This window comes from Myotis daubentonii, chromosome 15 (genome assembly GCF_963259705.1).
Source record: "Myotis daubentonii chromosome 15, mMyoDau2.1, whole genome shotgun sequence".
In the NCBI taxonomy this organism is placed as follows: Eukaryota; Metazoa; Chordata; class Mammalia; order Chiroptera; family Vespertilionidae; genus Myotis; species Myotis daubentonii.
The window spans coordinates 8,677,227-8,705,022 of record NC_081854.1 but is presented as its reverse complement, the minus strand read 5'-3'; the positions used below and the strand labels follow the sequence as shown (position 1 = coordinate 8,705,022).

General features: G+C 53.3%; 1 protein-coding gene across 3 annotated transcripts; it reads right to left on the bottom strand.

The window, feature by feature from the left end:
* Window positions 1-92: 92 nt before the first annotated feature.
* PLEKHA4 (pleckstrin homology domain containing A4) lies at window positions 93-27,331 on the bottom strand. Of its 3 annotated transcripts, XM_059665932.1 has the most exons (20): window positions 26,797-27,331; window positions 26,258-26,434; window positions 24,830-24,937; window positions 22,722-22,794; window positions 22,200-22,300; window positions 21,937-22,046; window positions 19,830-20,045; window positions 18,964-19,246; window positions 17,888-17,962; window positions 15,770-15,817; window positions 15,546-15,626; window positions 14,935-15,084; window positions 13,927-14,025; window positions 9,379-9,519; window positions 8,047-8,146; window positions 7,898-7,974; window positions 2,716-2,877; window positions 1,839-1,897; window positions 804-916; window positions 93-523 (listed from the first exon to the last, which is right to left on the bottom strand). In XM_059665932.1, the coding sequence occupies exons 2-20, from the start codon at window positions 26,339-26,341 to the stop codon at window positions 261-263; spliced, it is 2,343 nt and encodes a 780-aa protein (XP_059521915.1). In that variant the 5' UTR covers window positions 26,342-26,434; window positions 26,797-27,331; the 3' UTR covers window positions 93-260. The 3 variants fall into 3 exon arrangements, with proteins under 3 accessions (XP_059521915.1, XP_059521917.1, XP_059521916.1); XM_059665934.1 differs by lacking the exon at window positions 2,716-2,877; XM_059665933.1 differs by lacking the exon at window positions 24,830-24,937.
* Window positions 27,332-27,796: the final 465 nt, after the last annotated feature.

The window sequence follows — 27,796 nt, the reverse complement described above, 5'->3', positions numbered from 1 at the left end:
CCTTTCCTCCCCGGGGACCCCGGATTCCAGCCTCCAGCTCCGCCCTTCAGAGTCCCCGGGGTCCCAGCCCCAGACAGCCAGACAGAACGCTGTTAACTAACAATGCAGAGTTTTAATCCCGATTTGGACAAGTGCTGGGGAAACCCATAGAGACCCCTCCCTTGCGGGCCACCGGTGCGGACCAGACAGGGTGTCTCCAGGTCTCCGGCGGGGGACCGCCAGGCCACGCCCTCGAGCTCCCATTGGCTGCCGCCCGGGGGTCAGAAGCTGGACTGCAGCAGAGTGACGCGCAGAGGCCACGCCCCCTCGTCCTGGGTCAGGGCGGGAGGGCCCGTCCCCGAGTCCCACGTGGGCGCCCAGGAGGCGGGGCCGGCGCCACGCCCGCTGCCCCGGCGGGAGAACCCGGGGGAGCGGGCATTGGCCACCGGAGGAGATCGTGGGGGCGAGGGCAGCGGGGGCTTGGGGTTTGACGGAGGCGGCGGCACCGGGGGAAGAGGTTCGCCTCCGGAGTCCAAGTTTCCACCTGGAGAGGACGAGGGAGGGGTGAGAAGGGCAAAATGGGGGGCCCGAGGTTCCGGACCCCCAGCGTTTCTTCCCTCCGACCCAGGAGCGCCGGGCCCCAACCCCCTGCTGCCTGGGGTCTAGAACTCCCAAAGGCTGTGCAGCTCTTTCCTCATCGGGACAAAGAATTTCCAGGGGCCCTCGATCCCTTCCCACCAGGAGCTAGGATTCCAGGCCTCAGGCTTCGCCTCCCCTAAAACCCGGAGCCCTAGGTCCCCAGCCACCCCGCCCCCCCCCCCCACCTGTCATCATTCGGTGCCACTGCGAGGCCTCGGTGGCCAGAGCTTGAGAGAGGCTGAGGACTCGCTCCCGATGACCTTCGGACATGGGAATATAAGGGGTGGTGTTCCTCGAACTAGAAAAAAAGATTTGGGGGAGACGAGCAGTTAGCCAGGACAGTGATTACTGCAGTGCCCCCACGTGTCCTTCTGGGAGTTGTAGTCCTTAGCACGTGTCTTCAAGGACTTTAAATATATATATATATATATATATATATATATATATATATTTTTTTTTTTTTGAAAGTCCTAAACTGCCACATTTAAAAAATATATATTTCATTGATTTTTTTACAGAGAAGAAGGGAGAAAGATAGAGAGTTAGAAACATCGATGAGAGAGAAACATCGATTCAGCTGCCTCCTGCACACTCCCCACTGGGGATGTGCGCGCAACCAAGGTACATGCCCTTGACCGGAATCAAACCCAGGACCCTTGAGTCCGCAGGCTGACGCTCTATCCACTGAGCCAAACCAGTTAGGGCAATCTTCAATCTTCAGGGACTTTGAACCTGGCCAGGCCCGCATAAAAAGCTCCTGTGCACCATGGAATTTCCCCTCCCGTCACCAGTAACTTTCACCCCATTTCCAGATGGTCGGGGGGAGTTGATATCCAGCCAGGGTTGCAGTTTGGGAGACTGCTGTTCTCACTGGGGATCCAGGGCTTTCTGATGCCCCAGGAACTCTAGAAGGTTCTGCAATCATCCTGGTCGGGTGGTTCAGTTGGTTGGAGCGTCATCCCGTAGACCGACAGGTGGCGGGTTCGATTCTAGGTCAGGGTACATACCCAGGGTGCAGGCTCGATCCCCACCCAGTCAGGGCGCGTGCAGCAACCAAGAGATGTTTCTCTCTCTCCCCCTCATGAATTTAAAATTTTAAAAAATAACAATAAAAGGCTGCAATCTGCACTTCAGAACTCGGGGGACATAAATAACAAAGCTACTCGCCTCCCCTTGGGAAATAGATTTCTCCGCTCCTCGCGGGCACCCCAGTTCCTTACCTGCTCCAGGACCCGGAGCTTCTGAGCCATTTCTGGGCTCCGGCGTGTCCCAGGCCAGGCTGCAAAAAAAAAAGGGGCATAGTCCTCCTCACCTGGGAGCCCCCACTTCCCACTGTGAGGGTGAAATGAAGGGGGCGCAGAGAGGGGCTGAAACGGCCTCAAAACACTGGCAATCATTAACTTTACGCGGAAAGAACCTTCTTCGCCGTAGACCTCAAGCAGACACAGAGGCCGCACCTCGCTTACCTGTGACAAAGCCAGAACCGACCCTGCGATTCCCCCTTTACCTCCTACAGGACTGGCTGGACGGCCTGTCCCCCCAAAACCGGCTAGACAGAGAAACACGTTTGGGTTCGTCTGACTGAGAGGATCCCCTGATTGACAAAAACAATCCTACCGGTAAAATCACCCCACCTACAACTCGTCTAATTCCTCCCTCGAAAAGTAAGGTGAAACGGCCCTGGGGAGCCACTCTTATCCCGTCTGGAGCGCTCTCCTCCCTGCAATAGAATGAATTAACTCCTCCCTTCCTTTCTTCCTTCCTTCCTTCCTTCCTTCCTTCCTTCCTTCCTTCCTTCCTTCCTTCCTTCCTTCCTTCCTTTCTTGCCTTTGACAACACCTAGTAACTGAAAAGAAAGCTCGGGCTTGCAATCTAGACCCTAGATGCCTGGTGAGCTGGGGATGTTGTATCTGCCCACCTCTGTCCCCCACCGAGAAGGGGCCCGGACGCTGCCCTTGGCACAGGGACAAGCCGGGTGGAATTGGGGAACCCGGTTCTGGGTAGGAAGGGAGCGCCCCATTTTCCGGAGAGGGACAGTGAGCCTCACACCAGGAGCAGAGGGCCCCGCCGCCCCACCGTCCCCTCTGCTCCCCTCACCCTTTGCTCCACCTCAGGCTGGCATCGTGCGGGGGACAGGGTCCTCCCCAGAGTGAGGAGCCGCGGAGAAGCGGGGCGAGGGAGAGGCCGTCCGCACTCCTGGTTCCTCCGGATCCTCTCCAGCTGCTCCTGAGCACTCATCCGGGGCCGGGCCTGGGGGGGCTGGAGGACGAGAAACGCCTCAGGACCCCAAGCTTGGCTTCCGTTTCATCTCTTCCCTGAACCTCTTAGCCTCCAGCCCTGCCCTTTCCAGTAAGTTCACCACCGGATCTCAGAGGGCTCTTTCTACGCCCGGAGCTGAGGCTGTCCCTCCACTGCCCGCCGCCCGCCCCCCCCCCCCCCCCGCAGGACCCCCAAGCACAGCACCCTGGGCCAAGGCCTTTGAGGCCATGAGGCCTGGTCCCCACCCCCCCACTCTGCCTCAACACACACACACACACACACACACTCAAACAAAAACCTCTGAATCGGCTTTGAAAACAACAGGAGGAATGGGATTGATTAATGAAATTGTCCCGAGGATGAGCTCGGTGGGCCTGAGAGAGGACCGATGAGCGCTGTCTTGCCCTCGGAACCAGGGTGAAGACGCACACAGAGAGAATGCCATGTGCCAACCGGAGCTACGTGGCCACAAGCCAAGGCACCGGCTCGGAGCTGATCCTTCTTCCCCAGCGCCCTCAGAGGGATCACGGCCCCGCGGACACCTTGATCGTGAACTTCAGCCTTAAGAATGTAAAATGCAAGAGGACAGCGATAACGGGCAAAAGAAAGTGTTCAGCGAAAGGAAACCGGAACTTGAAGGCTGGGGCGATCGGTGCTCGGCCTGTTCACATGGCAAAAAGGAGAAAGCGTGTTCTGGACAGAACGCCAAGGGTGTGGCCGGACAGTCGTTTGCTGAGCGATTTAGGCACGTGGCCTGCGGGTCCAGTACATGGTCGCAGCGGAAACGGTGCCAACTTGCACTGAAGGGGACAGAGATGGGACTTAGAGAAGACGGGCTGGGATGCCGCAGGCAGAAAAACGGACAGAGAGGGCAGTCCAGCTGAGAGCATGTGATCCTGCAGGAAAGGGGGCAGCTTGGACACAGACACGCACCCCGCGAGAGAGCCACGTGACCTTGCAATTGTGCGGCCACAAGCCAAGGAAGGGACCTGGAGCAATCCTTCCCCAGCGCCCTGGAGAGCATGCCCCTGAGGGCACCCTGCTTCCGGGCTTCTAGCCTGCAGAACTGCGAGTCAATAAACGCGTTGTTTAAGGGGAAAAACACACAAGACAAAACAAAAGAACGAAGGGAAGAGAACTCCTCACTGCAGGCTGCAGTTAGAACATTCTAAAAACTAGAAACAGCTTGGATCCATCTGTTGCTCACTGTGGGGCCAGTCAGTTTTACTCTGATTTGGCCAACCCTGAGTCGCACGCCCACCTGTTGGACACAGCCCCCCCCCCCCCCCACATGGCCCTGTGTCGTTTATTTCTCACAGCGGGCCAGACCACTGGCCCCAGAGCCTGCCAGGGCCCAATCCAAACTTCTACACCTCCACCTGTTTCAAATATAGCCGTCCAAACAGGCAGATATTTTTAGCCACTTAAAGCCTGCCTGTTTTGAATACTCCAGGAAGCTGTGCCCAGCATCTGCTAGCCGGAGGTAAGGTGAACCTGCAGCTATAAAAGACTCCAAGTGGCGCTGGCCAGTGTGGCTCAGTTGGTTGGGCGCCATCCCATGCACCAAAGGGTTGCCAGTTCTATTCCTGGTCAGGGCACCTGCCGGGATTTCGTTGGGGCCTTGAGGCCTGGTAGGGGGTGTGCAGAAGGCAGCCGATCAATGTTGTGCTCTCACATCGATGTTTCTCTCTCCCTCCCCCTCTCTCTCTAATATATATATTTTTTATAGAATTATATTATTTATTTTTAATATGTTTTTATTTATTTTTAGATAGAAAGGGAGAAAGAGATCAAAACATCAATGACGAGAGAGAATCATTGATCGGCTGCCTCCTGCACCCACCCCACTGGGGATGGAGCCTGCAACCTGGGCATGTGCCATGACTGGGATTTGAACTGTGACCTCCTGGTTCATAGGTTGACGCTCAACCATTGAGCCATGCTAGCTGGGCTATATATATATTAGAAGGAAGGAAGGAAGAAAGGAAGAAACGAAGAAAGGAAGGAAGGAAGGAAGAAAGGAAGGAAGGAAGGAAGGAAGGGAGGGAGGGAGGGAGGGAGGGAGGGAGAAAAAGGGAGAAGGAGAAAGAAAATATACCCCAAGCGGCCGCCGCCTAAGGAGTCTCCCTGTGCCCTGAGTGCTATCACCCTGCCCCTTAATCCCCTTCTCAGCCCTCCCCCGCCCCCCTCTCCTTGGACAGTGGCTCCCACGCAATCACTCGGGGTCTCAGGTCCTGGCTTCTCCCACCCACGGGCAAACCTGTCTGAACGTGGTCAGTAAAGCCCGTGTGTCTACTGCCACCTCGTGGTCATGCCTTTCTCCTGCTCGGCTCTGCAAAGCCTGCGCCCCGGGCAGGCGCGGAACTGCCCGGCGGGGAGCGGAAGAAGCCATTCCCGAAGCAGTCCCCACCACCCATGTCCGCGCTGCACACCGCGCCCTTCCCGGGAAAGACCGATTGTTTGGTATCCATGACAACGAGGAAGCACCGGAAGTGCTCTCAAATCTCTAGGTCAGGTCACCGCCCCAACCGCACTTCTCGGAAAGCCAGCCAGCCAGCCAATCGGGGCTGGCCCCGCGTTTCTGAAAACCAGCCAATCAGCAACAGACACAAAGCCGCCCCCAGCTTAAGGGCGACCAATCCCTACTCTCCGGGTCTGCCTGGCTTAAGCAAAGGAATACGCTCAGCATTGCTTCTGCATCACCATCACCTCCATGCCGGTCCCTCCGCTGGACTTCCCTGCATGGCCAAACCTTTTCTCATTCACCCGGCCTCAGTTTACCTATCCTTTAAAAGGCTTCCCAGCCCTGGCTGGTTTGGCTCAGTGGATAGAGCGTCGGCCTGCGGACTCAATGGTCCCAGGTTCGATTCCAGTCAAGGGCATGTACCTTGGTGTGGGCACATCCCCAGTAGGGGGTGTGCAGGAGGCAGCTGATCGATGTTTCTCTCTCGTTGATGTTTCTAGCTCTCTATCCCTCTCCCTTCCTCTCTGTAAAAAATCAATAAAAATTTTTTTTAAAAAAATAAAAGGCTTCCTAATGCTGCCAGTCCCCGTGTGAAACCGCTTGTTGCTGTCAGACTCGTATGAAGATCGCATTCGTGCCTTCCCTCCATCAGACTCGAGCATCAGGTTTAATTTGTGGCTGGCCCCCCAACACTTTCCACAGGGCCTGGCCGCTAGAGGGCTCCGGAGAGAGATGTCTAGCAAATAAGGGAGTTTGGGATTTTTTTCCTGCAGTGGCCACACCTCAAAGCTTAGGGAGGAGAGGACAGGTGGCAGCTCCCTGGCCTTCGTGACACCCTATTTGGATCGGTCATCTGCCAATGTCTTAGTGGGCATCAGGCTTGTCCTGCCAAGCCCAGCGGGCATGACTCAGTAGTTGAGCATCAACCTATGAATCAGGAGGTCATGGTTCAATTCCCGGTCAGGGCACATGCCTAGGTTGTGCGCTCAATCCCCAATAGGGGGCGTGCAGGAGGCAGCCAATCAATGATTCTTATTAAGGAGAGGCCCAGTGCATGAAAATTCGTGCGGGGGGGGGGGGGGGGGGTGTCCCTTAGCCCAGCATGCGCCCTCTGGCAGCCCGGGAACCCTCAGGTGATGTCTGACTAACAGCTTAGAGAGAGCCTAAGCTGTTAGTCGGACATCCTTCGCAGGCTAGCCATGAGCCGGCTTCTGGCTGAGCAGCGTTCCTCCTGTGGAAGCGCACTGACCACCAGGGGGCAGCTCCTGCATTGAGCGTCTGCCCCCTGGTGGTCAGTGTGTGTCATAGCGACCAGTCATTCCCCTGTTAGGGTCAATTTGCATATTATCCTTTTATTATATCGGATGTTTTTCTCTCTCTCTCCCACTCCCTTCTTTTCTCTGAAATCAATAAAAATAGTTTTTAAAAAGAAATAAAAAGTGCCTACTATTTCTATTTTTATTCTACTCTGACTTGCTCATTTAGTAGATTATTGCTATTTTTTTAAAAACTTGACATTTAAATGAGATGTTATTTATAGCTTTTATCCCATTTAATATGAATATTCATACATTTTATTGGAGAAATGTTAATGTGTTTGGTTAAGGATGCTGTGCCAGGCATCACTGGAGATTTTATATAATACACAGTGTATGCACCATATTACCGGTCTAGAATCTGCAAAATTTTGCACTTTTTCCCCAGTGATTTTTAGAGAGTGGAAGGGAGAGAGGAAGGAGAGAGACATCAATTGGTTGGCTCCCAAACATGCCCTGACCAGAACCAGAGGTTGAACTTGCAACCCAGGTATATGCCCTTGACCTGGAATCAAACCCGAAACCCTTCGGTGTGTGGGCCAGCACTCTAACCATCGAGCCACACCAGCCAGGGCTACAGTAAATTGGCTGTTTATGATCTGCCTCTGACATCCACTTGAACACCAGATTCATAAGGGAAAAAAAGTGTTTTTTTCTCATTTTGTTCACACCTGCGACTTCAGCGCCTAAACACCTCTGTGCGTGAGCACTTTCTTCAGTGATGGAAATGTCTTATCTGCTCCTGAGCGATGGCAGTGTGGTGAGTGTGAGAGAATTTTTAATTTTATTTCATTTAAATTTAAGCAGCCACATGTGGCTACTGGCTACTTATCAGACAGTGAAGACGATACTGAATCAATATTTGTTGATTTAATGAATAGATACATGAATGAATGAATGAATGAAGTCCTTACTATATCCAGGCACTATTTCCAACCCTTTCTGGGCATTCATCTAGTTTGAATCCTCACATCAGCTCTAGGGGGTGGGCACTGCTATCAGCTCCATTTTGCAGATGAGAAAATGGAGGCAGAGGAGGTTTAGTAACTGGCCCGAGGTCACACGGCTTAGCGGTGGCAGAGACAAAATGTAATCCCAATGTTCTTAAGTCGCATTCTCTCTGATCTGGGCTGTGGCCTCAGAACCCCCTCTCCCAGCCTTTCCCCCAAGAGTGGGTGATCCGTGCTGACCAGATGGGAACGCTACAAGACGGGCCGGAGGGGGCCCATAGGCTGCCTACCTTGGCTCCTGGCTGTGGGGAGGGAGGGCAGCGACCCTCGGGGCTGGAAGCCTGGGAGATCCCGGGAGATCCAACACCTGGAAGGGCAGAACGGGGCGTGGTGAGGACAGGGGATGCCATGCGTGTCCCTCCCGGCCCAGGGTGCTCACCTGAGCGAGGGCTGGCAGGGCCTCTGTGCCCCCCGGGGGGCCGCCCCCAGTCGGCCTCTGGGGACTGGGGTGAGCTCAGTTCCAAGGACTCAGGCAGACTCTGGATGGGTTGGGGAAGAGGAAAAATGATTATCAGCATCGTTATTATTACCACGTATTAAGCACCTGGCAACTGAGACACAGCGCAATAGGATTAAGATCGAAAACCAGCAGCCGGATGACCAACCTCCGCTCTGCCGTTCATTAGCTGTGTGATCTTGGGCAAGTTACTCGACCCCTCTGGGCCACATTTAAACTTCTTTTTTTTTTTTTTTTACTTTTTTTTAAATATATATATCTTTTTATTGATTTTTTTTTACAGAGAGGAAAGGAGAGAGATAGAGAGTCAGAAACATCGATGAGAGAGAAACATCGATCAGCTGCCTCCTGCACACCCCCTACTAGGGATGTGCCCGCAACCTAGGTACATGCCCTTGACTGGAATCGAACCCGGGACCTTTCAATCTGCAGGCCGACGCTCTATCCACTGAGCCAAACCGGTTTCGGCCACATTTAACCTTCTTATATGAGGATTGAAACCTCACGTAAGGCCCTGAGAACGGTGCCTGGCACAGGGCGGGGCATTGTAAGTGGGGGGTTTATAATGATGATGCACCTGGCATGGTGCTCAGTGCTTCTCCTGTTTGATTAAATCCCCTCAATAAATCTACGAGACACCTATTCTTATGCTACTGACGCTCAGAATGCGGTCAGTGACTGATGTCACCAAGAAGGCAGGGCGGGGGTCTGAACCTAGGGCTCCTCCATGCCTGCTCCGAAGCTCACGGCAGGCAGCGGCCCTATCCCTCATGAGACAATAGTGGCTCCTGCCCCCGAGGGGGCCGGCTCTGTGTCAGGCATGCCCCAGGCATCCTTTCTCCTCCGTACAGAGTTCCGCAAGGTGGGGGTTCTGGTCAGAAGTGTCTGGTAAATGTTTCAGCAATGCCTCTCCGGGAGAAAACAGCCCTGGTTTGTATGTTTGCCAATTACCGTGGTGTAAATATTCCCACTGTGGTCGATTTCAACAGGACGTCACTGAATGTGGAGCTGGGAAGTGATGCCCGCAGTTGGCCCTTGAGGGGGGTAGGGGGTGGCGGGGAGTGGGTCCAGCACACCACTGGCTTACGTTCACAGGTAACAAATAAGGAAACTCAGGCTTCCACAGCTTAGGATACTTGTCTGAGGTTGGTTAGTTGGTCAAAAGAGAGGGAAAGAGGTGAGTGGGTGGTGCGTTTGGCCAGGGGCAGGTGGGGCAGGAAGCTGGGGATGGGAAGAGAGGTGTGTAAACCTCACCTCTCTCTCTGAAGACTCCTCGCCTTGGAGTGCAGGAGATGGGGAGTCAGGCTCAGTGCTTTGGGGTGGTTTCTGGGGCCCCCCCAGACCTGCCAGGGTGTCTTCCATCATCCACAGCTGCTGCTGAGCAGACGTTCTGTCCTGGGGGTGAGAAAATACAAGAGGGTTAAAGCTGATAGGCCACAGGCAGGATCTGAAACCAGCTGGGCTGTATTTATGGAGTCATAAATGGACTATGGCCCTGGCTGGTTTTGCTCAGTGAATAGAGCATCGGCCTCCGGACTGAAGGGTCCTGGGTTCGATTCTGGGCACATGCCTAGGTTGCGGGCTATATTCCCAGTAGAGGGCGCGCAGTCGGCAGCCAATCAATGATTCTCTCTCATCATTGATGTTTCTCTCTCTCTCCCTCTCCCTTCCGCTCTGAAATCAATAAAAAAAATATATACATAAAATAAAAATAAATAAATGGACTACGTGCGCATATCGAGGCTGAATTTGTGGCTATCCATTTCCATATGGGTATCCCGTCACCTCACCACCATTTATCACCCACACTGTCTTTTTTACATGCTCTGCAGTGTTACCTCTGTCTTAAATAGGGGGCCATATCAATGGACGCGAGTCTGCTTCTGAACACCCTATTCAGTTTCTTTGGTTCGTTTGTCTAACCTGTGTCAATATTACCCTGTGTTATTTTTTTAATATATTTGATTGATGTTTTTACAGAGAGATAGAGAGTTAGAAACATCGATGAGAGAGACACATCGATCAGCTGCCTCCTGCACACCTCCTACTGGGGATGTGCCCGCAACCCAGGTACATGCCCTTGACCAGAACCGAACCCGGGACCTTTCAGTCCGCAGGCCGACGCTCTATCCCCTGAGCCAAACCGGCCAGGGCCAGCCTGTGTTATTAACAATAGCTTTTCAGTCAGGCTTGACATCCAGTTGTGTTAGTCCTCCCGCTTTGTTCTTCCAGGTTGCCTAGGTTACTCTGGGCCTTTTGTGCTTCCAAATGCCACTTAGGGTCAGTTTACAATCTCTTCTGGATTTGCACTGGGGTTGCTGACCCCCACTGGGGCAATTCACTTGGGGAGACCACATCTTTGCATTAGTGCCTCTTTCCTATCCATGAACTTGGTATAGCTCCCCATTTATATAGGCCTTTACCTTCTCTCAATGAGGTCCTGTGGCTTTTAGCGTAGGTGTCTTGCAAATCTTTCCTGTGATTTCTTCCTAGGTATTTAATTTGTTTGTGTTAATTATAAAAACTTCTGTTTAGGCCTAGCCAGTTTGGCTCAGTGGATAGAGCGTCGGCCTGCAGACTGAAGGATCCTGGGTTCCATTCTGGCCAAGGGCACATGCCCAGGTTGTGAGCTCCATCCCCAGTAGGGGGCGTGCAGGAGGCAGCCAATCAATGATTTTTCTCTCCTTGGTGTTTCTATCTCTCTCTCCCTCTCCCTTCCTCTCTGAAATCAATAAAAATATATTTTCAAAAAACGAACTGCTGTTTATTTACTTTCTAATTGTTTGGCACTAGCAAACATGAGGACAACTGATATTAACCTTGCATTCAGTGACCTTGCTAAATATGCTTATTCTAATAGTGCCTCTGGAAATTATTTTGTGGGGTTTTTTTGGTTTGTTTTTTGTTGTTAAAAATGTGTGCATTTATTTATTTATCCTCACCTGAGGATATTTTTCCATTGGTTTTCAGAGACAGTAGAAGAGAGAGGGAAAGACAGAAATGGTATCACTGTGAGAGGAATACATCAATTAGTTGCCTCCTGAATGCACGCTGACCAGAGAGAGCAGGGCGGGGAGAAGCCTGCAACTGAGGCATGTGCCCTTGACCGGATTCGAACCTGGGACCCTTCAGTCTGCAGGCCCCTGCTTTATCCACTGAGCCAAACCGGCGAGAGCTGCTAACTACTTGGATATTCTACATATATACACAGTCATGTCATCTGTAAATAAAAATAGCTTTACTTCTTCCTTTCTTGTCCTTATACCTAATTTTTTATTTCATACTTGTACTGTCTAAAACCTCTGGTACAATGTTGGCTACAACTGGTGATAGCAGACACCCTTGTCTTTTTTTTTTTTAATTTCAGAGAGGAAGGGAGAGGGAGAGAGAGGTGGAAACATCAATGATGAGAGAGAATCATTGATCGGCTGCCTCCTGCACGCCCCCCACCGGGTATCAAGCCCACAAACCAGGCATGTGCCCTTGACCGGAATCGAACCCAGGACCCTTCAGTCCGTAGGCTGACGCTCTATCCACTGAGCCAGACCGGCTAGGGCAACACCCTTGTCTTATTCCAGATATCAGGAGGAAAGTTTTCCGTATTTCACTGACCACTACAATGTTTGCTGTAGATTTGTTATAAATACCTTTTATCAGATAAGGAACTTCCCTTCTATTTCTACTTTGCTGAGAGCTTTTATCATGAAGGGGTGTTGAATCTTGTCTTTTCCCCCCCTGCATTTATTGAGACAACCATGTGGTTTCCCCCTATTATTTTGCCAAATGTGGTGAAATACATGGACTGATTTTCAAGTGTTAAAACTAACCTTGCATTCCCGTAGCAAACCCAATTTGGTTGTGATGTATTTATTGTTTTCTTCATATATCGCTGGTGGTAAGTAATACTTAACACCACTAGGGGGGGGGTTAGTGTTAAATGGTGGATTTTAGGAAGAAGTTGGGAGAGTTTAGTATGAAGTCAGGGCTTAAATCTGTAAGTACACATTTAATAGTAGAAGTTAATGTTGTTGTTTTTTTTGGTTGTTTTTTTTTAATATATATACATTTTTATTGATTTTTTACAGAGAGGAAGGGAGAAGGACAGAGAGTCAGAAACATGGGATCAGCCGCCTCCTGCACACCCCCCTACTGGGGATGTGCCCGAAACCAAGGTACATGCCCTTGATGGGAATCGAACCCGGGACCCTTCAATCCACAGCCCGATTGCTCTATCCACTGAGCCAAACCAGTTAGGGCAGAAGTCAATGTTTTTAACTAAAGATGTATGATTTTGGCTCCAGCCAGAGTGGCTCAGTGGTTGAGTGTTGACCTGTGACCCAGGAGGTCATGGTTTGATTCCAGGTCTGGACATATGCCCTGGTTGCGGGATTGATCCCCAGTCGGGGGCATGCAGGAGGCAGCTGATCAATGATTCTCTCTCATCATTGATGTTTCTCTCTCTCTCTCCCCCTCTCCCTTTTTCTCTGAAATCAATAAAAAATAAATAAAATAAAATAAAAAATACATGATTTGGGCCCTGGCCAATGTGGCTCAGTTGGTTGGAGCATTGTCCCATGCACTGAAGGGTCACAGGTTCAATTCCCAGTCAAGGCACATGCATGGGTGACAGGTTCAGTCTCCTGGCAACCAAATTATTTTTCTCTCTCAAATTGATGCTTCTCTCTCTCTCTCTCTCTCTCTCTCTCTCTCTCTCTCTCTCTCCTCTCTCCCTCTCTCTCTCTCTCTCCTCTCTCTCTCTCTCTCTCTCTCTCTCTCTCTCTCTCTCTCTCTCTCCCGCCACTCCCTACCCCTCTCTCTAAAATCAATAAAAACGTATCCTCAGGTGAGTATTTAAAAAAATAGATGATTTTGAAACTTGATTGCTAGGCCTGGAATGAAGAAGAGGTGGGTCTGAGGCTAAGGAAGCAACAGGGCTTGTCCTTCAGAAGTGGGCCTCGAACTGAGGGACTGGCTTTAGGACTGGAAATTCAGAGGATACATTAAACAGCAAAAGTCGGGATGAACTTGCAGGATGGGGACAGGGCTGACGAGAGGAGTTTTGACACAGAGAGTAGAGCTTCAAAATAAGAGGAGAGATTTAAACTGGAGGGAGAGTGGGTCTGAGCCCAAAGGTAGGTCTGAAAGTGAAGAGCTTGGTATGAACTATAATAAGAGATTTATTCTTTTAAATATATTTTATTGGTTTTTTTACAGAGAGGAAGGGAGAGGGATAGAGAGTTAGAAACATTGATGAGAGAGAAACATCGATTCAGCTGCCTCCTGCACACCCCCCACTGGGGACATGCCCGCAACCAAGGTACATGCCCTTGACCAGAATCGAACCCGGGACCCTTGAGTCCCCAGGCCGACGCTCTATCCACTGAGCCAAACCGGTTAGGGCTATAATAAGGGATTTAAAAGGAAAGGAAACAGCCCTGGCTGGTGTGGCTCAGTTGGTTGATGCATCATCCTCTACTCCTAACGGTCGTGGGTTCGATGACCGGTCAGGGCACATACCTAGGTTGGGGGTTCGATCCCTGGTTGGGCCACATAAGAGAGGTAACGGATCAATGTTTCTCTCTCTCTCTCTCCCTTCCTCTCTCTAAAATCAATAGACATATCCTCGGGTGATTATTGAAAAAAAGAAGAAAAGGAAAAGGAAGGAAATGGGAGAAGGGGAGGAGCTTGTGATAAAGTGAGAAGTACTCCAATCTGTGGGAGGGGCTTCCATGCCCAAAGGGTCTCCAGGTGGACCGGGAGTGGAGGGTGGGGCTTGGGGGCTGGGGGCAGGGACTTCCGTACCTGGGGGGACCCGAGGTGCAGCAGGTACTCCAGGGCCTCTCTCAAGGTGCCCAGCTCCTGCTCCAGGCCGCTGTACGTGTCCCAAACCCGCTCTCGCTCCTCGGGTCCCAGAAAGGGGAGACACAGGGTTAGCATGCCCGCCCGCCCGCTAGATCGTTCCTACTCCCAATAAGGAGGAGAAGGCAAGCCTGGCCCCTGGTGTCCTGCGGCAGTACCTGGACTACAATTCCCAAAGGCCTTTTGGCTCCAACTGCCGGGAACCCCAGCGCCTATAAGGAACCTGCCACTCCAAAGAGCTGCTAGTGGAGGGAAAGAACAGCTGTCTCTGAACCCTCACCTCTGTGCTGCCCTGGGGCACGCCTGGTGAGTCCTTGGGCTAGTCAAGACCTCACCCCATGCACTCCTGGGCAGCAGAAGGCTGCTCACCCACATAATAATGACAGCAGCGAATATTTATTAGGCACTGCATGTGTGACAGGCGCCGTTCTTGGCACTCATTTAAGTCTGTGCTCCGGGTGCTATTCACGTTTCCATTTTACAGATGATAATATTTATAGCTAACACTAAACTAGTGCTTATCAGATGCCAGGTACCTACGTGTTAAATATCCATTCATTCATTTACGTATATTTATGGAATCTTCACAGTGACCCTATGAAGTAAATACTGTCTTTTCCATCTCGAGTTTACAGAAGAGGCATCTGATGGGATCTAAGGCCCAGAGGGGTTAAGTCACTTTTCTAAGCTCACACAGCTTCCGTGAGTGGGAGCTGAGGTTCCGCGCCAGGAATCCTTATCAAACGCACCCTCTTAAGCCACTCAATTGCGTCTTGCAGCTTCCTGGCTGCTCACCCTCTGGGACAGACAAGAGCACGGGATTAAAATTCGGGGAGGGGGCGATTCTCAAGAACTACCTTCCCATGAGCCCTTAGGGTTGGGTCCCCTCCAGGAACCACCTGTTGAGTCCTGGGGCCCCCTGGGAGGGTAGGTCCCTTCCCAGATGCTCACCTGAGTCAGGTGACAAAGAGTGGCCCTCACACTGACCAGTCTGTCCTGCAGGAGGCGCTGGCGCCCCCAGGCCCGCGGGGGAGCCGCAGCCTCCCTGGCTGCTTGGCCCAGCTGCTGCCTGGTCAGCTCCAGGGCTGCTTCTAGCTGCTCCTGCACCGAGAGGGGAAAAAGATGACCCTCGCCCGGCCAGTGTGGCTCAGTGGTTGAGCATCAACCCATGAACCAGGAGGTCACAGCTCAATTCCTGGTCAGGGCACATGCCCCGGTTGTCTGCTCCATCCCCAGTAGGGGGCGTGCAGGAGGCAGCCGATCAGTGATTCTCTCTCATCATTGATATTTCTATCTCTCTCTCCCTCTTTTTTCCTCTCTGTAAATTCAATAAAATATATATATATATATATATATATATATATATATATATATATATATATATTTTTTTTTTTTTTTAAATTAACCTTCCTGAAGTCACACCCAGCCCCAGGGAGAGAGGAAAAGTGTCTTCCCACATCCTTGTCACCCCGCATGCTGGGGATCAGGAATGGCTAAGGGCGAGGGGGGTGGGGGGGGAGAGTAGGGGAGGGGCTGGGTGTCTTCCCAGCCCAGAACCCCACCTTCTCCTCCTGTCTCTGGTCTATCTCCTCCTGCAGCCTCTTCAGGAGCCGGTCCTGCCCACACAACTTGGTCAGCAGGGTCTGAAAAAGGAGAACGGGACCAGATCTGGCTCTTACCTCGCCCACCCGCGCACACACACACACACACACACACACACACAAACCTAGAATATTCTCTCCCCAACTCTGGGAACTCAGCAGGGGTTGGATCCCGGAGGACTTACATCTGTCTCCAAGCTTTGGTGGAAGGATGAGTCCAGGGGAGGGCCCGGCTGAGGAAGAGGAGAAAAGCCGGGGTCACCTGGGCGGTCAGGGCTTTACTGCAGCTCAGAGCTGAGCCCCTCTCCGCTTCTACCGACAGACACCCCCCTCCTTGTTAGCTCCGTTCCAAGCGTTAGCAAACCTCAGTAGGCCCATTGTCTAGTTCTTGGCTTTAGGAAGATACAACGTGCTCTGTTAACAAATAGCTATAACAAATATTATCGCTAATGGGAAACATTTAGACATTTCCCTTACTGCTGAGACTAAACCAAGGATGCCCACTACCACTGTTACCGTTTAACACAGTATTAGAGCTCCTACCCAACGCTGTGAGACACAGAAAGCAGCCCAGCCAGTGCAGCTCAGTTGGTTGAGCATCTTCCTGTGCATCAAAAGGTTGTCAGTTTGCCCAATCGGGTGGCTCAGTGGTTGAGCGTCAATCTATGAACCGGGAGGTCATGATTCGATTCCTGGTCAGGGCACATGCCCAGGTTGCAGGCTTGATCCCCAGTGGGGGGGTGCAGGAGGCAGCCGATCAATGATTTTCTCTTATCTTTGATGTTTCTATCTCTCTCTCTCCCTCTCCCTTTCTCTCTGAAATCAACATATATGTGTATGTATGTATGTATGTATGTATGTATATCTTAAATCATAAACGCCTAATATGCTAAGTGTCCAACTGTTTGTTCAACTGTTCGACCAGTCGCTATGATGTGCACTGACCACCAGGGGCAGACGCTCCCACTGGTAGGTGGGGTCCCTCAGCCTGGCCTGCGGGGATTGGTTGCCAGTTTGATTCTTGGTCAGGGCACATGCCCAGGTTGTTGGCTCAATCCCCGGTGAGGGGCGTGCAGGAGGCAGCCAATCAATGATTCTCTCTCATCATGGATGTTTCTCTCTCTCTCTCCCTTCCTCTCTCTCTAAACATAAATTTTAAAATCTTAAACAAAGAAAAGAATAGGAAGGGGAAAATAAAACCATAATTTACAGATGACATGCTCATCTACCCAGAAAAGCCCACCAGCAGAATCAAAGATCAGAACAAATAGAATTCAGCAAGGATGTCACATGCAAGATGAAGCTATAAACATTAATGGCATATCTCTAGCCCTGGCCGAGGTAGTTCAATTGGGTAGACTTCAGTGGCCGGCAAACTCATTAGTCAACGGAGCCAAATAGCAACAGTACGACGATTGAAATTTCTTTTGAGAGCCAAATTTTTTAAACTTAAACTATATAGGTAGGTACATTGTTATTAACTTAATTAGGGTTCTCCTAAGGCTTAGGAAGAGCCACACTGAAGGGGCCAAAGAGCCGCATGTGGCTCGCGAGCCGCAGTTTGCCGACCACGGGGTTAGAGCATCATGACAAGGTTGGGGGCTTGATCTCCAGTCAGGACACATACAAGAATCCACCAATGAATGGAATGAATGAGTGGAACAACAAATTGATCTCTCTCTCTCAAAAAAAAAAAAATAAATCAAAAAAATTTTTTAAATAGCATATCTCTACACCATCAATAACTAGAAGACATAATTTAAAAGATGATGTCGTTCAAATAGCTATAAAAACTGTCAGGTAGCCTGGCTGGCTTGGCTCAGTGGATAGAGCATCAGCCTGCGTGCTGAAGGGTCCCAGGTTCAATTCCGGCCAAGGGCACATGCCTGGGTTGCAGGCTCGATCCCCAGTTGGGGGCGTGCAGGAGGCAGCCGATCAATGATTCTCTCTCATTGACATTTCTCTCTCTCTTCTTCTCCCTTCCTCTCTAAAATCAATAAAGAAATGTATTTAAAAAACCCTGTCAGGTATTTGGGCGTTATCTTAACTAAGAACACATAAGATCTCTATGGAAAAACGTTAAGACTCAAGTAAAAGATCTAGGAGATGCTATGACTGAATGGAGAGATGGTCTGTATGTATGCCACCGGTTTTCGGCAGCCTGAGGAAGCTAATGGAAGCCCCTGCCCAAAGGCCTTGAAACACCCGCCCCCGTCTAGGCGCACTAGTCCACATGAGGTTCAGCTTAGCCAGGAAAGCAAGGGAGGGGCTCTGGCGGTTTCGAGGTGCCCCAGGATACTTACCAATAAAACCATGGAAGCCCGAGTCCCAGGAGATCTTGGGGGCAGCTGGATATAAGTGGAGGAGCCAGAGGGGGCCTGGGAGGAATATTGAAAAAGATGTTTAGAAATCGGCGTGTCTTAGCAACACATGTTAACGTGGGGGTGCCCAGCCCTAGCTGGTTTGGCTCAGTGGATAGAGCATCATCGGCCTGCAGGCTCAAAGGCCCCAGGTTGGATGCCGGTCAAGGGCACATGCCCAGGTTGCGGGCTCAATCCCCAGTAGGGGGGCGTGCAGGAGGCAGCCGATCAATGATTCTCTCTCATCACTGATATTCCTATCTCTCTCTCTCCCTCTCCTTTCCTCTCTGAAATCAATAAAAATATTTTTTAAAAAATAAAATAAAGTGGGTGTACCCAGAACTGAAGTGCCCTGGGAGGCCCTTTGGGGTTCAAAACTGGGCCCCCTAACTTCCTCCACTACCTGCTCTCCGGCCCTGTGTCACTGTAGGGACAGGCAGGATGCTAATAAAGAGACAAGCCTGGCCCTGACCGGTGTTGCTCAGTGGATAGAGCCTCGGCCTGCAGACTGAAGGGTCCCAGGTTCGATTCCGGTCAAGGGCATGTACCTTGCTTGCAGGCACATCCCCAGTGGGGGGCGTGCAGGAGGCAGCTGATCCATGTTTCTCTCTCATGGATGTTTCTAACTCTCTATCCCTTTCCCTTCCTCTCTGTAAAAAATCAATAAAATATATTTTAAAAGAGAGAGAGAGAGAGAGAGAGAGAGAGAGAGAGAGAGAGAGAGAGAGAGAGACAAGCCTGGCCAAACAGCCCCAGGGCGGGTGGGAGCTGCCCTCTGCCCTCCCTCTCACCCTTGCGGTTAGCTGCGGATATTCCGGGCTCCAATCCCGAGAGGCCCAGAGAAAATAGCAGGCGGCCAACTTGGAAAGACAAACTGGACACAGGAGGCAGTTGCAACCCACACGACTTCTCACGCCCTTGTCCCGGCGGAGGGTCCTCGGACTACAATCCCCAAAATGCTGACGGGGTAATGGCCCGGGGCCAGCCTGGAGCTACAGCCCCATCTCCTCCCTACTCACCTGCGTCCTGGCCTCCTGATGCCAGGGCTGGGGGCTCCGGGGGCGCCTTCCTCCCCCCGGCTCGGAGGACGGTCCTCGGCGGGGAGTGGGAGGCCGGGCAAGGGCCTGGCGCTGGGGGCCCCATTCCGCGGGAGGGCGCACGTCGATGCGACTCAGTGGGGTATGGGGTCTGGCAGGGAGTGGGGTGTCCCCCGAGGAGGAGGGAGGGGGCCTGCGGGCAGGGGCCGACCGGGGCCGGGGGAGGCTCAGCGGGGAGGGCGGGCGAGAGAGGGGTGTGAACAGGCTGTGGGGAGGAGAGAATTGGGGGGCTGAGAATCAGGGGGGACTGGCTCAACAGCCCCCTCGCCCCACCACCCACCAAGTCAGCCTCAAAGAGGTGTCTCCCTTTGTGGTGTCTCACGGTCCCTCTAAGACAGCGGTTCTCAACCTTCTGGACCTTTCAATACAGTTCCTCATGCTGTGACCCAACCATAGAATTATTTTCGTTGCTGATTCATCACTGTCATGTTGCTACTGTGATGAATCGTCATGTAAATATCTGATATGCAGCATGGTCTTAGGCGACCCCTGTGAAAGGGTCGTTCGACCGCCAAAGGGGTCGCGACCCACAGGTTGAGAACCTATGCTCTAAGACCAGCACCCTCCTCTTGGCCGGATCCTGCATAATTCCTCCCCTTTTGGCATCTCCTCAAGGCTCCCCGCCCCCCGCCCCCCAGGCTCTGACCCCACAGGAACCCCAGCAAGTCCCACTCCAGAAAGCCAGCGCTAAGCCACGCCCCCGGCCAGTCCCAGTCCCCGCCCTTCTCTTAGGCCACGCCCCCAACCCAGCTTCCCCCCCCCTCCCGGACTCCCCTGGTCCAACTCACTCGGGGCTCCTCGTCCTCTGCATCCCGGGCCCAGATTGGAGGTCGGCGTGGGAAGTGGGAGTGAGCAGCCCGGGGCGGCCACGCTCTCTGGAAAGCCGAGCGCCTTGCGGCGATTCTAAGCTGGGCCCCTCGTCCCCCGTGTTCGCCTCCGGAGGGCCGCCGGGGCCGCCAGGGCCCTCCCCAGGCTGGGGGCGTGTGGGTGACCTGGGTCGCCCACTAGCCAGTGAGCACAGAAAAAGACAACACTCCTTGGCACCTCATAACAGCCCTTATTCTCAATGCACAGACAAAGGCACAGGGACCTACACAGGAAAAAAGGGGGGGAGGCAGTGCACTATCAATCATTGTGTCCATTTTGCAGATGGGGAAACTAAGGCTCGGGTCTGGAAGACTGGTAGAGGGCCACCAAGTGGGACCCCAATGCCCCAGACTACGAATCTCCAGCCTGAAGACTTGGCCAGACCCGGGGAGAGACAGTCTGAAGCCTTTTTTATTTTATTTTATTTATTTTATTTTTTTTAATATATTTTATTGAGTTTTTACAGAGAGGAAAGGAGAGAGATAGAGAGTTAGAAAGATCGATGAGAGAAAAACATCGATCAGCTGCCTCCTGCACATCTCCTACTGGGGATGTGCCCGCAACCAAGGTACATGCCCTTGACCGGAATCGAACCTGGGACCTTTCAGTCCGCAGGCCGATGCTCTATCCACTGAGCCAAACCGGTTTCGGCCTGAAGCCTTTTTAAAAAAAAAAAAATCTGACATTGCAGAGAAAGACAAGTATCACATGATCTCACTCACATGCGGAATCTAATTGACAAAATAAACTGATGAGCGGATTGGATCCAGAGACAAGGAAGCAAGGGACAGAGTGTGGGATCTCAGCGGGAAGGCGGGGGAGGGAGGGTGGGTGGGAGGTCATCAATCAAAGACCTTGTGTGCATCTATGCATGGCCCATGGACACGGACAGTAGGGTGGTGAAAGCCAGGGGCGGGGTGGGGGCAGGGGCGGGGCGGACTGGAGGGGGTTAATAGGGGGGAAAAGGAGACATGTGTAATACTTTCAACAACAGAGATTTAAAAATAAATAATAAAAAATCTGACATTGTGGCCCCGCCGGGGTGGCTCAGTGGTTGAGCATTGACCTATGATCAGGAGGTTGAGGTTCGATTCAGGTCAAGGCACATGCCCGGGTTGTGGGGCACATGCCCAGTAGAGGGCGTGCAGGAGGCAGCTGATCAATGATTCTCTCTCATCATTGATGTTTCTATCTCCCTCTCCCTTTCCCTTCCTCTCTGAAATCAATATATTTTGATCAAAATATTTTGGGTTTTGCCCTAACCGGTTTGGCTCAGTGGATAGAGCATCGGCCTGCGGACTGAAGGGTCCCAGGTTCCATTCTGGTCAAGGGCATGTACCTTGGTTGCAGGAACATCCCCAGTGGGGAGTGTGCAAGAGTCAGATGATCAATGTTTCTCTCTCATGATGTTTCTAGCTCTCTATCCCTCTCCCTTCCTCTCTGTAAAAAATCAATAAAATATATTTTGGTTTGTGTTTGTTTTTTTTTAACTGACGTGTAGGGAGCAACTTCTGGGTGCAGACTTCTGAGAGAGCCAATCAAAGAGTGTGGAGTATTGATGAGGGGGCCTGGACAACGTGGTGGGCGGAGCTTAGAGGAAAAGACTGGCCCTGACCACTCCATCCCAGTGATTCTGGAAAAGCTGGCCCTGACCGGTTTGGCTCACTGGATAGAGCCTCGACCTGAGGACTGAAGGGTCCCAGGTTCGATTCCGGTCAAGGGCATGTACCTTGGTTGCGGGCACATCCCCAGTGGGGCGTGTGCAGGAGGCAGCTGATGGATGTTTCTCTCTCATGATGTTTCTAGCTCTCTATCCCTCTCCCTTCCTCTCTGTAAAAATCAATGAAATATATCTAAAAAGAAAGAAAAGAAAAGCTGGATTTCTTGCAACGCAGGGGTCCAAAGGATGGAGTCTCTTTCGCTAGAAGACTGGTGATTGGGTGCTGAGGGCCTCAAGGGGAGGAGTTGGGGATGAACCGACACCCCAGGTTGGAGCAGCAGGGCCAGGTGCGGGGGCCTGTAACTCACCCATCATCTCCCTCCGCGCGGGAGGCCCTGCCCAGCGCGCGTATCCATCCGCGCAGGTCCTCCAGCGTGTCCGCCGCCAGGACGTAGGTCCTCATGCCAGGATGCTCCGCCTGCGGGGAGAAAAAGCTGGCGACCCCGACGCCCGGGCCCTCCAAACAGGGGGGTGGCATCCATCCTGGCCAAGATCTTTGATCTACAATAAAGGTGCCCCGATGCCTCCCGCATCGCCTAGTGCACAGCGCATGGGGGACGGAGGGACTCACGGTGAAGGTGAAGCGCCGGCCCCGGGGAGCTCCGGGCCCATCGGGCCGGACGCTGTAGCTGGGGAGCAGAACGCTGCCCAGGACGCTCTCCTCGCGGCTGTCTGCAAAGAGAGGGCCCGAGGTCAGGGGTCACACAGAGAGCGCCAGGAGGCTCCGTTCTCAACCTGTGGGTCGCGACCCCTTTGGGGGGCGAAGGACCCTTTCACAGGGGCCGCCTAAGACCATCGGAAAACACATACATAATGACATATTGTTTTTGTGATGAATCACTATGCTTTGATTATGTTCAATTTGTAACAATGAAAATACATCCTGCATATCAGATATTTACATGACGATTCATAACAGTAGCAACATTACAGTGATGAAGTAGCAACGAAAAGAATTTTATGGTTGGGGGTCACCACCACATGGGGAACTGTATTAAAGGGTCGCGGCATTAGGAAGGTTGCGAACCACTGGGCTAGAGGAAAGGGAGGGTGGGCGGGGCGTCCCTCGCCCCATGCCGGCTGCGGTACTGACCCTTGTAGTAGAAGAGGCAATGGCCAGAGAGAACGAACCAGCGGCGTTTCCAGAGCCGGAGCCCGGAGCTGTCCTGGGGGGAGAGAGAGGGAGGAGAGGATGAGGAGGAGGTCGGGGAAAGGAGATGGAGACGGTGACACTTGGGGACAAAGACTCGGAGAGAGGGGAGGACGGAAACACCACGTCTGATGCAATAGATTCAGATGGAAGACGGGAGGCTGAGAGGAGGGAAGATTCTGGACACAGTCAGACCTGAGTTCGACTCCCAGCTCCACCACTTGCAGACTGTGCGCTTACACAGTCATTTTCCCATGGGGACCCTCAAGTGCTCTCATCTGTCAACTGGGGGTTGAGAAGTTACAGAAGCCATAGCAGGTTTGGCTCAGTGGATAGAGCATGAGCCCACAGACTGAAGGGTCTTGGGTTCGATTCTGGTCAAGGACCAGGCTCAGTCCCCAGCTCCAGCTCAGGGCAGGTGCAGGAGGCAACCAGTTGATGTGTCTCGCTCACATCGATGTTTCTCTCTCTCTCTGTCTCCCCACCCCCCCCCCCCCCCCCTGCTTCCACTCTCTCTAAAAATCAATGGAAATATCCTCCAGCGAGGATTAATAAAAAATAGAGAGAGAAGTTATGGGAAAGTTGGTACAGATACATGCCACTCATGGGCAGGGGCTGGATATATCTGATGATTCTGGAGCCTGAGACACAGAGAGGCCAGGAAGGTGGCACTGAATTATAACGGAATCCTGCATCTCCCCATCCTCTCTGCCAGCACTACTCCACTGCCAACCTGGGCCCCTCTTCTCTTCAATCCCTGCCCACAGAAGCAATAGAATCTTTCAAAGTAAATCAGATCATGTGAGTCCCCTGCTCAAAAACAGAGCTTACCATCACACTTAGAATAAATCACCAATTCCTTACCCTGGTTCACTGGCTTCCAGGGTATTTGAAACTTGGGTGTGCAGAGGACTCACCAGGAGGCCTTGTCAAAACCCGGTTCCTGGGCCCAGTCCCCACGGCTCAGAGTCAGTGAACCTGGGATGGAGCTTGACAGCTCGCCTGTCCAGCAAGTTCCCTGGTGCTGCTGGTGCTGCCAGCCTGGGACACACTTTGAGAATCACTGCCTCTCTGTCCCCTTGGCTTCTCCAGACACCCAGCGTTGGCCTGCGGTGGGGCCTTTTGCTTTTGGATTCCCTCTGCCCCCCAGATCTTAGCATGAGGGGCTCCTTCTTGTCATTCAGTTCTCAGCTCAAATGTATGTCACCCCCTCAGAGACGCCTTCCCTGACCAACAGAGAAAGATAGCTTTCATCCCTCAGCCACTTTAGAAAACGTCCCAGTATTAGTTCTTCACAGCACCTCATTTCACAGGAATTCCTATGATCTGAAATCATCGATTTCACATCGACTTTATTTACATACTAGAGGCCCAGCGCACGAAATTTGTGCACCCAGAGGGGAAGGACCCTCAGCCCTGCCTGCGCCCTCTTGCAGTCAGGGAGCACTCGGGGGATGTCTGACTGACGGCTTAGGCCCACTCCCCACAGGGACATCCTTATTGCTGCCACAGAGGCAGGAGAGGCTCCTGCCATCGCCACTGTGCTCACCAGCCACAAGCCCATCTTCTGGCTGAGCAGCGCTCCCCCTGTGGGAGTGCACTGACCACCAAGGGGCAGCTCCTGCGTCGAGCATCTGCCCCCTGGTGGTCAGTGTGTGTCACAGCGACCGGTCATTCTGCCTTTCAGTTGATTTGCATATTAGCCTTTTATTATATAGGATCATATACAACATATTATTTCACTCCTTCCATTTATTTGTATACTAATTTGTTAACCATCCTTCCCCCACCCCGATCCTGAATGGACTATGGATACTTGGCCTATTTGCGTGGTATATGACCCTGGGCTTGGCACACTGTCATGTCGAAGAAGTTGTCATTGAGTGAAGGAATGGATGAATGAAACCATGACAGAATAAGGGGAGAATGAATGAGAGCAAAAGCAACACAAAACAAATGTGGAGACTTGGAAGGAGAGAAAGAGCAGGCAGCCAGGGACACAGCCTATAGCATCACTCAGAGTGTCTGGTCCCTTCTCCCGCTCACTCCACCTGCTTATGCAGCCAGCCTCGGATGTGCACCGGGAGGTTGGGGTCCCTTCTGAGCGCATTGCCTCTCTTCCCGAACGCGTGCACCTTGCTTACTGCCCGGGTGGGCTTCTGAGGAGAGAAGGAGGCAAGTGAACAGGGCTTGGGGGGTGGGCGCAGTGCAGGGGGTGGGGGGCGACCCCCTCATCTGGTGCCCATGGAGACCAGGTGCAGGAGGGAGCTGAGCTTTGAGGTCAGAATGGGTGTGCACAGAGCAGAGCTGAGAGCCACTTTTCACGTGTGGAGAGAGGTGTTCAGAGGCAAGGAAGAGGCTGGTCCGGGGGAAGGAATTTTGGAGCGAAGGGTCCACCGCCAAGGAGAGGATGCCCTTGGCCACCAGAGCCGGAGACGTGGGCCGCCTTTGAGATCTGAACTGGAAGTATTTCCTGGGAAGTCCCCATAATCAGGAGGCCTCCATGCGATGAGTCAGAATCAAGGATGCTCAGGGCCAGAGAGAGGCATCCCTTAGCAACCACGTCCAGGGTGGAGGGGCCCCCGAATCACTCCATCCCAGTGGTCGGCACACTGCGGCTCTCGAGCCACATGCGGCTCTTTGGCCCCTTGAGTGTGGCTCTTCCACAAAGTCCCGACTTCTGCGCATGGGCCACGAAGTTTCGATCGCACTGTACGTGCCCGCCCGCACGTGGTGTTTTGTGGAAGAGCCACACTCAAGGGGCCAAACAGCCGCAGGTGGCTCGCGAGCCGCAGTGTGCCGACCACTGCTCCATCCCAGCAGACAGAGCACCTCTCTCTCCTGTGCACACGGGGTCTCAGGCATCCATGGCTGCATTCCCACAGCTGGCCTCAGGGATGGAGCTGAGCAAGGTCAGGTTCGAATCTATGGACTCGGAACTTGGGAAACTGGGAATGAGGGAGGGGCACGGCGGGAGGACAAGGGAGCCCGGTGTCACCAAACGCTGGGCTGGGCGACCAGGTGGGATGCAAGTATCTTGGGCCTCATGGGGCCTGATGGCCAGAGAAAGGTCTCTCCGTGTCGGATTTCAGCCCTGGGCGCATGGATGGCTAGAGATTGGGCAGGGAGCTCAGGAGTCACGGAGTCTCCGCTGCACCGAGCTGGGGGGGGGGGGGGGGGGGGGCGTGGCTCGTGGCTGGGGCGTGGCCTGTCTTAGCAGCCAGACTCGATCCGGCGGTGCCTCTGGCTTCGAATCAGGAAAAGGCAAGAGGTGGGGACGGCTGGAAGTGCGTCGGAATTCCTAGCTGCAGCGGGTGGTCAGTTCGGGGCCCTCACTAGGCCGGGCAGACCCTGTTGCTAAGGATCTTGGCTCTTGACAACCGGAGTCCCTGGGGTGGCCCCCACCCAGGGCTAGGAAACGGGAGGAGGGGGCAGCCCGAGCCCCGCCCTCCTCCCCAGCCCCACCAGGAGGTTCCCACCTTGGTGCTCAGGCTGCTGAGCGAGGAGATGGTAGAGGCGCTGCTGGCCAGGCTGAGGCTGCTCCGAGGCCGGCCCTCCTCCATCGAGGGCGAGAAAGAAAGGGACTGTGTGCGCGTCCCTGCAGCTGACCCGGCTGGGGACAGAGCCGAGGTCAGGGGCTCGCAGGTCGGAGGAGACTGCGGAGAAAGAGCCCGTTGTTTGGGGACCGGGGGGCTGGGCGAGGCCGGCCTGGGCCCGCATACCGAGGGTGATGCCAAGAGAGGTGGGCGGCACTGGCAGCTGCGGGGAGGGGGCAGCTGTCTGTGGCCCAAGACAGAGAATAGGGGCTCCTTTATTCTTGGCACCCCCTACCCCCACCCCCACCCCCGCAGAATGGCCAGGAATTTGACCCTCTCCCCTCTCTGTGCTTAGGGATCCCTCATTCCGGCTTCCTCCAGCTACTGTCTCCTGCACGCTTTCGCCCCTCCCACATGCACCCCAAACCATCCCTGCCAAGCCCTGGAATGTGCACCCCTTTCAGCCCAGCCAGGGAACTTACCAGCTCTGGGTCCCAAGGACAGGGGGCAGGAGGGCGGTGTGGGTGCTCCGTCCAGTGCCCGTCAGGTGCTGCCCCTCACAGGCCTGTCTCACTTCTCTGCTCTCTCACACTCTGTGTCTGTTATGGCCTCTTCTCCTCGCGCTCCCTTTCTTTCAGACTGTCCCTGTCTCCCCGTCTCACCCCTGTCTCTCTCCCTCTCTCATCTCTGTCTATTCCAGTCTCTCTTACTCATTTCTCTCTCCTTCCCTCCCTCCGTCCCTCACACACACACACCCATATCACTTTCTCTCCCAATCCTTGTTTCTGTTTCGGTCTTAAATCTTTTCCTCTGGGACTCCGGTCTCTTCCTTAAGTCTCTATCTTGTTCTTTCCCTCTCTCCCTCCCTGTCTAGCCCAAGTCTCTCTCTCCCCCTCCCATTCAATCTCTCCTTCTTTCTTTCTCTCTCTCTCTCTCTAGCCCTCCACTTCTGCTGGGTCCTCCTCTCCCTGCTTCTCCTTTTCACTTTCTCTTCTTCCCTCTCCCAGTTTCCTTCTCTCTGCTGGTCATTCCCTCCCTCCAGCCGCCCACGCTGCTGTCTCCCCTCCCAATCCCCGCTGACCCCGCCCCTCTTGGCCTCCCCACCACAGCCTGACCCCTGGCTCAGCTGCCCCCACAGCTGAGGGGAGGAGCTGGGCCACCCCTGACTCCTGGCTCCCTGCTGGGCTGGGGCCTGGAGGGCCCGGGTCCCCTCAGGGCTGAGGCTGGACGTCCCAAGTGTTTGGAGAGTAGGAGCTGAGCCTCAAGGCCAGGATCTCCATGGGCTGGTTGGGGTCAGGGGCCTGAGATACGGGGTACCCAGAATGGAGATGGCTTGGCTCTTGGGAGGGGTGGTGTTTCAGAGCCCTGGGTATCTGGGAAGGTGTGAGCTAGGACTCAGGACTCCTGAGTTGTGAGTGGAGCCGGGGTCAGGAAGTGTGGCTCTGAGGGTGGGTCCCCGTCCTCCTGGGAGGAGGGAATGGC

Excerpts from the sequence above, each read along its gene's own strand:
- PLEKHA4 (XM_059665932.1), bottom strand. The coding sequence starts at position 26,341 with ATGGAGGAGGGCCGGCCTCGGAGCAGCCTCAGCCTGGCCAGCAGCGCC. Across the intron at positions 15,085-15,545 it reads ACCAGAGACAGGAGGAGAAG|GAGCAGCTAGAAGCAGCCCT; the intron begins GTGGGGTTCTGG and ends CTCTCGGTGCAG. Across the intron at positions 1,898-2,715 it reads AGCCTGAGGTGGAGCAAAGG|CCTGGCCTGGGACACGCCGG; the intron begins GTGAGGGGAGCA and ends TTTTTTTTGCAG.